Raw genomic sequence first — 13,882 nt, forward strand, 5'->3', positions numbered from 1 at the left:
TTGTAACTATGAAATTCCTCTGTTTGTGAATCATTTAATTGAATAATTTAGGGCAGATCTTAAGTCACTCCTATAAAAACATCTCTCATGTCCAATTACATGTTCAGTTCAATCCTTTTAAACAAAGGATCTCATTTTCACCTAAGAGTAATAGTTGTTTTGTTGAACAGGAAAGAAATGAAGTTATAGCTATTGCTTTATGAACTGCACATAACCAATGGCTTAATCCATCTAGGCATTCTTAGGGGAATGGAGTGTGTTGTCTATCATGTCATTGACATTTGCTCTCATGGCAAAAAAAAATTGAGAACTGTGTAAATTATGTTAGTAATCATCCCCCTCATTGCTTTATATGAAATTATTTATCACATATTTATATTAAAATGTTCTAAAGATTGGATCTATGTCTATTTTCTGTATAGTACCTAGCAATGTCTAGGTACAAATTTGTATTATTTTTAGTGTTACTATCAAATTATGTATTACTGGGGCACCTGGGTGGCTCAGTCAGTTAAGCATCCGACCCTTGATTTTGGTTCAGGTCATGATCTCAGGACGTGAGATTGATTCCCTACATGGGGTTCCAAGCTAAGCATGAAGCCTGCTTAAGATTCTCTCTCTGCCCCTCCTTTCCTTTCCCCTTAAAAAAAAAAAAAATTTGTATTATAAATTTACTTTTAACAAGAAATTCAGATGTAATTAAGAATATATAATAGAGGGGTGCCTGGGTGGCTCAGTGGGTTAAAGCCTCTGTCTTTGGTTCAGATCATGATCCCAGGGTCCTGGGATTGAGCCCCACATTGGGCTCTCTGCTCAGCAGGGACCCTGTTTCCCCCTTTCTCTCTGCCTGCCTCTCTGCCTACTTGTGATCTCTGTCAAATAAATAAATAAAATCTTTATATATATATATATATATATATATGATAGAAATAGTAAGATACCTCAGAATTTAATGATACGTAGTACATAAAAATCAAATGATAAATCTCAAATATATAACAAATACATAGGAAAAATGGCTGCAAGAAAATATGCTGAATGTTAAGTGGATGCTGAATAGTGACTTAATGTTTTTCCTGCTTTATACTTTTCTAATTCATGAAAATTCCTTTTCTCTAGTGAAAGCCAATTATACTTATTTTTCCCATCCAGTTTATTATTTTAAAAGACAACTGTCATTACAAAAGCAACAGATATTCAGTGTTTAATTTACACAAAATCATCTAAGAAAAAAAGTCGATGATACCAAGTTACTAATAGAGAAGAGCAGACACTCATCAGGGCACTGTGAGGAAAACAGCTGTCAAAACTAAAGGGCAACAAAGACATCTTCTGGACATCTTAAGAACTGCATAGTTGTTTTTTTAAACAAAGGATCTTATTTTCACCAAAGAGTAATAGTTATTTAAAAACCACACATTAAAAAAAAAAAATTAAAAAAATAAAAAAAATAAAACCCACACATTAAGAAGTATAAAATCAATCTGTATTAGGTTTGAAATTTTAAATATTACATGATTACATCACAAGCATATAGCATTTAAAGAAGAAAAGATACAAGTTGTTGCATACACAGTGGAATTAGTTTCAAAAATATCTTTAAGTCTATTTCCAGATAGATTATAAAATATAAATATTTTAGTAAAACTTTATTTTCATATAAGGAACATCTAAAATAGTATAAACTACATGCAATGTTGAACAAATACTTGGAAAATGGGCTCATGAATCAGAGCCCACTTATATTAAAATATGGTTGGCAAGTTAGTCATTAATTTAAAGCACTGTATTTAATAAAACAATGAAATTCAAAACCATGTTTGATTTATTTGTGATCTGTCCTAGGACTATACAGCATAATATTTTAGAAAAATTGTTCCAGTGAAATATAATTAAAGGTTTCAAATTTATACATGTCCACTCAATTTGAACATGTGTTCTTTTTAGCTTAAAATTGTTTATAAAATTATATTAATATGGGTACAGTTAACAAATTTTTAATTTGAAATAGTACTTTTTTATTCTTAGAGCATGAATGCCTGGTTGCACTGACAGTTAGCCACCTTTAGGAAGTACTACTGATGCCCATAATTTGCATTGCTAAACAATAGGGCAGATCCAGTTTAAGCCCAATAATAGTCCTAAAAAAGTAATTTGTAGTTCAATGAGCAAAGGTCAACTTGCTTTAGTAATAGTTGTGTTTGATAAGAAATGCATGCTTTAGTTTTAGTTAACTCCAAATAAGTAAATATTCAACAAATAAGATATGCTTATTTACTAGAATTACCTTTTCTTAGTGTCTTCACATGACAGGCCATTAATTAGATTTTGTAACTAAATGCTTCCAATACCAGGACTAAATATTTGATTCTCTGGACTTTGTTTTATGTCACTTCTGTCTTTTCAAATTATATGATATAATGGCTCATGGTTTTTCTAATACAGAAATTCAAATGAATAAGTAAGATAACCATAATGAAAGTTTAAGAGAGGTGATATTCAACCAGGGTGATAGAGATTATCTTCATATGGAACTGAAGTGCTTCAGTAAAATAAGTAACATGATTGTCTTTGGTATTTTTTTCACTGAAACTGCCTGCTAGTTTTTGTACAACTGCTAAACAGAAATAGGGTTTCTTGGTGCGTATATTCATTTCTCTAGGCAGTTACATTCGATTTGATCTGGGAAAGTGGCTGCCAGGAATTCTGTCAGAAATAAAATATTTATGAGTCAAAAAATTATGACTTATCTTCTTAATGGATCAGCTAATTTAAGGTAATTCTGCAGTAAATAATTTCTGTATTTTATATGTGTTCAATTTCAAAAAGACAGTAACTAGAGAATGACCCTATTCTTGGACATCTAAAAACCAGGTTATCCTGAAGACTTAGCAGGGAAGTCAGCAGGTCTACACTAGATGTGTTGCTGAGGTCATTAAAAGATGAATTGGAGCTTGGCTACAAAGCAGCCTGGAGACAGGTAGTAACTGGAAATCTAGGTGGACAGCTGTTGAGCAATAGAGTGGATTCTTAATGAGAAGTAACAGGTTCTTATGCACTGAGTTGGCCTCTAGGGCGTGGGTCCAGACCGGAAGAGAGGCTTGAAGAATTTACAAAATTCTTAGTCTTTGTGCTTTCAGAATTGAATTTATCTGTTGTTCAAAATATAAGTGAAATTAAAAGAAAAAGAAAAAATATATATATAAGTGAACTGCTTTGCATATTTAATGAGAAGGGACTTGGGAGAGTGCAATTATGTGTTTATTTCAGTGTTCCCTTATATAAGCATTAGGTGAGAACTATTCTACCTTGACAGCCATTTCTACACAGGACTTTGGGAAAGTTTGGTGAATGAGGAAGAAGCAGCCTTACGCTATCTGACAGTTTTTTCCAGCTCTCAGTAAATAAATAACAGTATATAACAATATTTCCCATTTTTATACATGACTAGCAAATTTGGGGATTTTTTTAATGATGAGAAATTATATTAAAACAATAGTTTTACCTTCCCTCATCTGGGTTGCTCTGGTACATTTGTGCAGTTGGAGATGCCATACTCTGATGTGATAAAAGAGATGGAGAGAGATTGAGTCCTCTGAGTTGCCGAAAAGCTATTTCTGCATGGATGCTCCGAGGATTATTTGTCAGAATGCCTGTATTCTTGTTTTTTTTGTCTGAAATTAAGAAGTGTGAAACAATGAGAAGTACTAAGTAATAACATGAATTAAGTAATAAGTCTTGGTTGCCCTTCAACTGAATTGTGCTATACATATTTCATAACATGAATTAAAACATTTTAAATAAAAATATAAAATTAGAATAGATTTCTAGCACTTAATACTGCTTAAATTTCTCTGAGTTAGTGAATCTACTTGACTGTTTCTCGGCAATTTTTTAAAAATATAAATAGCTAGAGCTGTGTGCTATAATAAATGTAGAGGTAAGATGACCATAATTTTCAGAATAAAAATTGTAGCAACATATTCCAAAAATAGGAGACAAGAGTATAGGACTTTTCAAGAAAACCCTAAACAATAGTCACACAACAAATTCTGAAGACAGATATCTGAGAAGGACATGATGGAGATGAATCCAAGGTTGAACTACTACCAAAAAAAAAAAAGAAAAGATATTGATGACATTCCTGAAGATAAATAACATTGTACTGCTAAGGAGGCTAATAATTTGGGATGTCCAATTTTACTGACAGTTTATATCTACTGGACAAAAGCATAAAAATTCTCACTGTGACTAAAATCTTAATGCCATACATATGTAGAAGTATGAAAAATAAGTTAAAAAATAACCTCTTAACAAATTAAGTTATTTTGGGTTTCTTTTACCTGAGTTTCCTTTAAAAATAATCACACAGAGCACTCTACTATTTTTAGTAGGTTCTTAGATCATTCTATAATTACCGTGATGTTCAATTTTATTGTCCATGCAAAGTGGGATGTTATAAGGAAGGGAAAATGTGAGCCCTCAGAGGAGTAGCTATCCCCAGATTTACCAAAAAGATAACCAGCGAAGATCTGGAATATGGGACTAGGTTTAATCTAAGCCTGAATTAAAATGTGTATAATAGAAGGAATCCTTTCCATACCTTGTCCTTTTAATGTACTTGCTCTATAGAGCTCTACCTCTTGAAACTCTTCTCTAGTTTTAGCTTCATGGTTTATTTATGGTTTCAAGGATAACGTCTGATCTTCTCTTTGTACCCAAGAATCTGTTGTCACAGATATTTTTAAACCTTTGATTTTCTACTTTTAGGAGGACATAGTAATGAATTGGTTTCATATGCTATGAAATACATAAAGTCAAACAAAAGCTTTGAAAATAAATAATTCAGGAAATAATTGTGCAAGTATCACAAAGTTCACATGAGCAAATGTTTAGTTACAGTGTATCAGTGGTTCAGCAAAACCCCCAAATACTAGAGACTCTAAAGTCAGAATGACCACATGAAACTTGAACAAACCAAGGATAGCAGCTTTGCTCTTGTAATTTTTGGATAAAGGGTAACTGCTTGTTCAGAATCAATAAATGTCCCCAGGCTTTGATTACAGATATGACTCCACAAATACACTAAGCTAGTTCACTTACTAGGGATTCTTACCTACGTATAGCATTTCAAACGGATGGCAGTTATTTGTGACTCCCAGTCATGATGAAGGAGTCTTTAGCTCAAGACAGAGTTGTCTGGTTCATCGTAGTTGTCTAAGCAGGACCATGACCAATGGACTTTTGTTAATGAGTCCTCCTGAGAACTTGAGCAGTGCCCCCAAATCATGTGCATGTGTCGCCTAGTGGACATTGATTTGGCTTGTGGACTGTCATTGGATAAAGCCCATCACTGGTTTTTAGTCACATAGATTTTTAAACTTTGAAAAGCCCAATGTCTGCCTCCCCTTCCTGAGACCATGCTTCTCCTATCAGGTTACCTGAGTCTTTTCAACTGTACTGGCTGTTTGGGCACATGCTTCTGAGTTTCCATTTCTTGGAGGCAGTCGCCATAATTTTATTGAATATAAGTGGTGGTTACTAATGGACTTTGATTTCTCCCCCTTTTCTTTTTTGCAGAAAGGCCTACTTTGTTAACATTATTCTTGGGACTTTTACCATTTGTAGTCTGATTTTATCTCCATTAAAGTATTTTGTTTTTATTACTTTTTGACTAGGAATTACTTGTATAATTCTAGAACTTCTATTTGGTAACACTTCCTTGTTTTTTACGTCCCTTCTGTTTCAAGATGAAGAGAACACATAAAGCTACTATCCATATCAGGATTTCTTCTATTTATATCTTACTACAATAGAATTACTGGCATTTTATTCACAAATATTCACAAGCCTATTAATATTTGTTGTCTTCCTGTAGTTTAATCAACAAGTTATTTTTGACTTGATCTTCTGACATGAACGCTTGTGCACTAATGTGTTGGATGGCCTTTAAACAAATGGAAAAGGACTAAAATTCAATTTAGATTATTTTTGCAGTATTTTTCTCAGGAAATTTGATTTATTCTAAAATTAAATCCAGACTTTTTCTACTGTGCTATTACATGAAAAGGGAAAAGTGAGTATTTTGAATTTTTAGTTTTTATTTTCAAAAATTATTTACCAAAACGAATGGAGAAAAACATTTAAAAGCATATTTCATATCTATGGATTTTACATTTTAAAGTAGTGGTTATATATTTTAAGGTTATTTTAAATTACCCTCAGCCCCCCCTCCATGTGTATTTTAGATTACTTTCTTACAAGCTTTTTTCTCATATCATAGATTAGGTAGAGGGATGAGAAGGTTACTTGGTACCACACATTAGCTACACAAACATAATGTGATTTGGTTTTCCATTGTTAACCCCAAACCATGAGATTTGGTATACTTATGTTTTTCTTTAGTGATAGTATATGTTTAGAAAATAAACATTTTTATTTCAGTAAATTTTAGAATACCAAAATCTTTTCTGAGCCACCAAGTGACTAGGTTGTGAAAGTTTTGTAATAATTTGCAGCTGGAATGCATGATACATTTTAATCCATGCCTGGGTGGCTCAGTTGGTTAAGCAGCTGCCTTCGGCTCAGGTCATGATCCCAAGGTCCTGGGATCGAGTCCCACATCGGGCTCCTTGCTCGGCAGGGAGCCTGCTTCTCCCTCTGCCTGCCTCTCTGTCTGCCTGTGCTCGCTCTCTCTCCCTCTCTCTCTCTGACAAATAAATAAATAAAATCTTTAAAAAAAAAAACAAAAAACTACTGGGAATATATCAGCCAGAGTAGCAAGTAATTTTTGTTTTATAAATCAGAGTATCTGTCACCTTGCGGTATTACCAATGTTGTTGTAAATTAAATTCAAAGTGGTATTTTAAAAAACCACACCTCCTGTTAAACAACTTTTATCTGTTTGTATCTCTTACTATAGATTATGTACAAGTAACATCTAAATAAAATAATACTTTTAACTCTAAAAAAAATTGAACAAACATGCAATTATAGGAAATGTAAATTTAAAAATACAATTTTAACTAATATTAGAAGTCAGAGTGAGATTTCGGTTTCAAATGAAGTGTTTTGTTTGTTTGCTTTTACATTTACTTTGAAACTCTGTCAAAATACCTTCTACTTCAGGAGTTAAAGTGAAGTCGGATCCCAGGTAATGGTTAAATGCACCAGGCAGAATTACATTTGTTATCTTTATGGGAGGAGCTTTCACTTGGCCAAATGACCCACCATCCATTGGAGAACTGGTAACAGGAATACACTACATAATAAAAGAAAAACAGTTAAGAACACCTCACCTCCCAAACTCAGATCAACAGATTTAGTTCTTACCATAAGCTCCATTTGATAATCTAAAATTCTTTAAGTGAAGAGTTATATCTAAACTGTAAAAGTCTTTTGAATGCTTAACCTCCCTCAGAACCTTTTGTTTTATCTTTTCAGACTGCATTGTACTCATTAATAGCGTGATGGCACTTCTCCCTTCCAAAGGATCTTAACAAGGTAAGTGCGGAAAATGAGAATTAAGCTTTTCCCCCTTTGTTTCTTTTTTACTGAGCGGGAGTTTCTAGAGTCATACCTTCCACATCTTTATATTCCTCACATTACCTCATCAAGTGCCTTGAAGTTAATTAGTTTTTCAAAAACAAACAACTAAATAAATGGGGACTAAGGAAAGCATCTTATAATAATCACTTTTAATGAATGTGCTAACTCTCTAAATAGTGTTTACATTTTAAGTTAGTTGAGGATTAAGAGGCTTTTAAAAGAATTTCAGGAGTCAGCAAACAGGAGGGAAGTATTTTAGGTTGGAGACTCTTGGTTTCCCTAGAAGTTTATGCTTGCTCTGTCTTCATTAAAACTGAGCTTGTTTATACTTTAAAAAATATGAATATACTGAATTTGGAATATATTCAACTTATTTAGAGATACAGGCTTTTGCCATTTGTGTAAAATGATCGATTTCTCTGTTTCAGTAAGTGTTACCAAGAATGCAGCTTTGTAATGGGCACTAAAGTATCAAGCCTTTTACTAAAGCTGGTCAGTCCCCAATTCCCTAACTAATTCCTTTGTAGGAATTTCTTCCTGTTACTAATCTAGAATGTTGTCCAACTAACTTTCTTCTGAAACCAAAGCACCAAAATGTTCTGGTTTAAAGGACAACTTTAGAGTTCATTTATTCCCTCTTTACTTGCTGTTAAAAAAGAAAGAACAGCAGTAATTGAAAGAAAAATAAATTAGACTGAACTGATAAACTTGAAAAGGTTTCTGTTTTTGTGTCTCCCGAACAGCTAAAGGAAATAATGGCTCAGTATTGTTCTAGCCATGAAAATAAGCATTATTATTGAATCTTAAAATAGATTTCTCTAAAATATAGACTTCAAAATATCCCCTTTATTAACCCTGTACAGATGAATTAAAAAATAATTTTTAATAAAATGCTTACAAATAGAATAATTAGAAAAATAATTAATTTCTTATATAAGGCACTGATTCAAAAGGCAAGAATATGTGTCTAGATTCACTCAAGACACATTATCTTATCATATAGTATAGTAATGGGAAAAATCCAAATTTACTGTATGAAAAATAGAAAAGACTAGCCAAGAAGCAAACTCTTTAGTGAAATACTCATCAACTAAAATTTGAATATGTATAGTGTCAAATGTCCAGTGTGCCCTGGGAATCAGTTTGTTTTACAGAAGGGATGGAGAGTGTTGGGTATCCACTGAGTTAGGTGAAAGCATCTATAGTAGTAGTCTCACCTCTTTTCTCTTCAGTATGCATTTTAAAAGTAATCTTTGTTCACTGACTGATGTCCTTGCTCTCTGGCTTTCACTTACATTAGAGGTTCACTTACCTTCTTACTGCCCTACCCCAGTTTAGGTCTTCATAATCTCCTTCTTGGGTTATTCTAAAAGCCTCTTAACTGGTTCCCCTGCCTCCAGCCTCTCTTTCTCAAACCTTGCTAAGGCATGGCTCTAATAAGGTTACTACTACTTTGTTAAAAAAACCATAGCTTTTCTGTGTTTAGTCTTTGTGGAGGATGGCCATGAAGAATCCTTGTGGTTAAGGACAGAATTTCCTAATGATATGCTTTTGTGGCTTCTGTCTCTAATCTCTTTCATGTCATGGTCAGATAACTTTTTAGAGTTTGTAGGTAAGAGGTGCAATTTTTCTGGCCAATAAGGAAAGCAGCTCACATCTCCCTTGTTAGATGAACTACATAGTCTGGAGAGTTGAGGTCAGAATTCCTTCCTTCCCTTCCTAGCTGCTAAACTGAAAGATTTAGTTTCGTTTTATAGAAGTGAAATGTTACAGATTCTTACCCTCTAGCATTATCTCAGATATTCAGCAAGAGGCACACGGATTTTAAATAATTTTCTTAATGTCGAATTAAATTATTGGAAAAAAGGAGCTTCCCTGGAATTTATGTGTGTAGATGTGCTCTATTCACCAGATCAAGGTGCTTTTGATAGTAATCACTAGAATAGATACTAAAATAGTCTACAAAAACATCATAGCCCAGATTTACCTGGTAAGTTGGTTTTAATTTACTAATAATTGTGTATTTTAAAAGGAAAAGTATAAATAATAGAAGTATTACCGAAGTTTTCTTTGCTTGGAGTTCAGAGAAGTGAAATTCAGCTTTAGCTCTATCATCTGAATTCACTGGAATTCCATCTAACATCTGTAAGTTAGGCAGCCGAAATATGAGCACGTGGCGATGTAATGTTTTTCTGCAAATCTGAATAAAGTTACACATAACAACTTATTACTTTAAGAAAACATTTATTTCAAAGAATCATTTTTATGGAGAAGGAAATTTAACACAGGTAGTAAAAATGACAGTTAATAGCTAATTCGTTATAAAAGACAGTACAAATATGAACTCCCTTTTTGAAAGTTTTCTCAATTCCCTATTATACTAAATGAAGATTCAAACTTCTTAAATTTAGTTTTGGTTTCTTATTGTTATTTTTAATTTAAATTCAATTAGCCAATATATAGTGTATCATTAATTACAGAGGTAGAGTTCATTAATTCATCAGATGTATATACATCCAGTGCTCATCATATCACGTGACTTCCTTACTACTCATCGCCCAGTTACCCCAACCCCTTCCTCCTCCCCTCCGGCAACCCTCAGTTTCTTTTCCATAGTTAAGAGTCTCTAATGGTTTGTCTCCCTTGCTGATTTCTTCCCATTCAGTTTTCCCTCCCTTCCCCTATGGTCCTCTGCACTGTTTCTTATATTCCTCATATGAGTGAAACCATAAGATAATTGATTCTCTCTGATAGACTTATCTCACTTACCGAAATACCCTCCAGTTCCATCCATGTTGATGTAAATAGTAAGATTTGTATCCTTGCTGATGGATGAGTAATATTCCATTGTGTACATATACACGCAGAATATATACATACACACACATACATACACAAACACACACATTGCCTCTTCTTTATCCATCCATCAGAACATCTCAGCTCTTTCCACCCTTTGGCTATTGTGGACATTGCTGGTGTAAACATTGAGGTGCAGGTGCCCCTTCAGATCACTACATTGTATCTTTGGGGTAAATATCCAGTAGTACAATTGCCAGGTCAGGGTAGCTCTATTTTTTTTTTTTATTAAAGATTTTATTTATTATTTATTGGACAGACAGAGATCACAAGTAGGCAGAGAGGCAAGCAGAGAGAGAGGAGGAGGAAGCAGGCTCCCTGCTGAGCAGAGAGCCCGATGCGGGGCTCGATCCCAGAACCCTGGGATCATGAAGGGTAGCTCTATTTTTAATGTCTTGAGAAACCTCCATATTATTTTCCAAAGTGACTGTACCAGCTTGCATTCCCACCAACAGTGTAAAAGGGTTCCCCCTTCTCCACATCCTCACCAATGTTTGTTGTTTCCTGTCTTATTAATTTTAGCCATTCTGACTGGTGTCAGGTGATATCGTGGTTTTGATTTGTATTTCCCTGATGCCAAGTGATGTGGAGCATTTTTTCATGTGTCTTCTGGGCATTTGTATGTCTTCTTTGAAGAAATGTCTATTCATGTTTTCTGCCCATTTTTTGACTGGATTCTTTGTTTTTAGGGGGGTGTTGAGTTGGATAAGTTCTTTATAGCCTTTGGATACTAGTCCCTTAGCTGATACATCATTTGTAAGTATCTTTTCCAATTCTGTAGGTAAAAAGCAGCAGCTTTTTATCTTGATGAAGTCCCAATAGTTCATTTTTGCTTTTGTTTCCCTTGCCTTTGGGGACATGTCTAGCAAGGATTTGGTGTGGCTGAGATCACAAAGGTTGCTGCCTGTGTTCTCCTCTAGGATTTTGATGGATTCCTATCTCACATTTAGGTCTTTCATCCATTTTGAGTTTATCTTTGTGTATGATATAAGAAATTGGTCCAGTTTCATTCTTCTGCATGTGGCTTTCCTATTTTCCCAGAGCCATTTGTTGAAGAGACTGTCCTTTTTCCATTGGATATCCTTTCCTGCTTTATCAAAGATTAGTTGACCATAGAATTGAGGGTCCATTTCTGGGTTCTCTATTGTGTCTCACTGATCTATGTGTCTGTTTTTGTGCCAGTACCATACTGTCTTGATAATTACAGCTTTGCAATAGAGCTTAAAGTCTGCTAAACCAGGTTTGGTTTCCTTTTTCAACATTCCTCTGGCTATTCAGGGTCTTTTCTGTTCCGTACAAATTTTAGGATTCTTTGTTCCAGCTCTGTGAAAAATGTTGATGGTATTTTGATAAGTATTGCTTTGAATGTGTAGATTGCTCTAGGTGGCATAGGCATTTTAACAGTGTTTATTCTTCTAATCCATGAGCATGGAGTTTTCCTCAATTTCTTTCATAAGTGTTCTGTAGTTTTTAGAGTACAGATCCTTTACCTCTTTGGTTAGGTATATTCCTAGGTGTCTTATGGTTTTTGGTACAATAGTAAATGGGATGAATTCCTTAATCGCTCTTTCTTCTATCTCATTGTTAGTGTATAGAAATGTAACTGAGGGGCGCCTGGGTGGCTCAGTGGGTTAAAGCCTCTGCCTTCGGCTCTGGTCATGATCCCAGAGTCCTGGGATCAAGCCCCACGTCAGGCTCTCTGCTCAGCAGGGAGCCTGCTTCCTCCTCTCTCTCTGCCTCTCTCTCTGCCTGTCTCTCTGCCTCCTTGTGATCTCTGTCTGTCAAATAAATCAATAAAATCTTTAAAAAAAAAAGAAAGAAATGTAACTGATTTCTGTGCATTGATTTTATATCCTGCCACTTTGCTGAATTCCTATGTGAGGTCTAGTAAATTTTGGTGTGGAATCTTTTGGGTTTTCCACATAAAGTATCATGTCATCTGAGAAGGAGGGAGAGATTGACTTCTTTGTCAATTTGAAAGCCTTTTATTTCTTTTTGTTGTCTGATTGCTGAAGCTAGGGCTTCTAAGTACTATGTTAAACAACAGTGGTGAGAGTAGGCATGCCTGTTGTGTTCCTGACCTTAGGGAAAAGTTCTCAGTTTCTCCCCATTGAGAATGATATTTGCTGTGGGCTTTTTGTAGGTGGTTTTTATGATTTGAGGTATGTTCACTTTACCCCTACACTGTGAAGAGTTTTAATCAAGAAAGGATGCTGTATTTTGTCAAATGCTTTTTCTACATCAATGGAGAGGATCATATGGTTCTTGTCCTTTCTTTTATGAATGTGCTGTATCACATTGATTGATTTGTGAATGTTGAACCACCCCTGCAGCACAGGAATAAATCCCACTTGGTTGTGGTGAATAGTTCTTTTAATGTACTATGGATCCCATTTGTAGTATCTTTGTGAGAATTTGGGCATCCATCTTCATCATGGATATTGGTCTGTAATTCTCCTTTTTGGTGGGTTTTGTCTGGTTTGGGGATCAAAGTAATGCTGGCTTCATAGAACAAGTTTGGAAGTTTTCCTTCCATTTCTTTTCTTTCTTTCTTTTTTTAAACTGCTTCAGAAGAATAGGTATTAATTTTTTAAATGTTTGGTAAATTTCCCTGGGAAGCCATCTGGCCCTGGACTCTTGTTTGTTGGGAGATTTTTGATGACTACTTCAATTTCCTTGTTGGTTATGGGTCTGTTCAAGTTTTCTATTTCTTCCTGTTCCGGTTTTATACATCTCTAGGAATGCATCCATTATCTTCCAGATTACCTAATTTGTTGGTATATAGTTGCTCATAATATGTTCTTATAATTGTTTGTATTTCTTTGGTGTTGGGTGTGATCTCTCCTCTTTCATTCATGATTTTATTAATTTGGGTCCTTGCCCTTTTTGAAAGTCTGGATAGGGGTTTATCAATCTTATTACTTCTTTCAAAGAATCAGGTTCTAGTTTCATTTATCTGTTCTACCATTCTTTGGGTTTCTATTTTATTGATTTCTGCTCTAATCTTTATTATTTCTCATCTCCTGCTTGGTTTAGAGTTTATTTGCTATTCTTTCTCCAGCTACTTTAGGTATATGGTCAGGTTGCGTATTTGAGACTTTTATCACTTCTTGAGAAAGTCTTGTATTGCTATGTACTTCCCTCTTAGGACCACCTTTGCTGCATCCCAAAGGTTTTGAACAGTTGGGTTTTCATTTTCATTTGTTTCCATGACCTTTACAAATTCTTCTTAATTTCCTGGTTGACCCATTCATTATTTGGTAGGATGCCCTTTAACCTCTTAAGTATTTTAGTTCCTTCCAAATTTCCTCTTGTGATTGAGTTCTAGTTTCAAAGCAGTATGGTCCAAAAATATGCAGGGAATGATCCCAATCTATTGGTATTGGTTGAGACCTGATTTGTGACCCAATATGTGATCTATTCTAGAGAATGTTCCAGTGCATTTGAGAAGACAGTGTATTCTGTTGCTTTAGGA

General features: G+C 34.5%; 1 protein-coding gene across 1 annotated transcript in view; it reads right to left on the reverse strand.

The window, feature by feature from the left end:
* Window positions 1–3,138: 3,138 nt before the first annotated feature.
* Window positions 3,139–13,882, reverse strand: part of LRRC9 (leucine rich repeat containing 9) — a 104,722-nt gene continuing 93,978 nt past the window's right edge. The window contains exons 29-32 of the mRNA XM_044230062.1: window positions 9,608–9,748; window positions 7,117–7,261; window positions 3,506–3,674; window positions 3,139–3,152 (exon numbers count right to left, since the gene is read on the reverse strand). Of these exons, the coding sequence (XP_044085997.1) occupies window positions 3,149–3,152; window positions 3,506–3,674; window positions 7,117–7,261; window positions 9,608–9,748 (459 nt within the window). The 3' untranslated portion in view covers window positions 3,139–3,148. The remainder of the gene's footprint in view (window positions 3,153–3,505; window positions 3,675–7,116; window positions 7,262–9,607; window positions 9,749–13,882) is intronic.

Source organism: Neovison vison, chromosome 13, assembly GCF_020171115.1.
Source record: "Neovison vison isolate M4711 chromosome 13, ASM_NN_V1, whole genome shotgun sequence".
NCBI lineage: Eukaryota > Metazoa > Chordata > Mammalia > Carnivora > Mustelidae > Neogale > Neogale vison.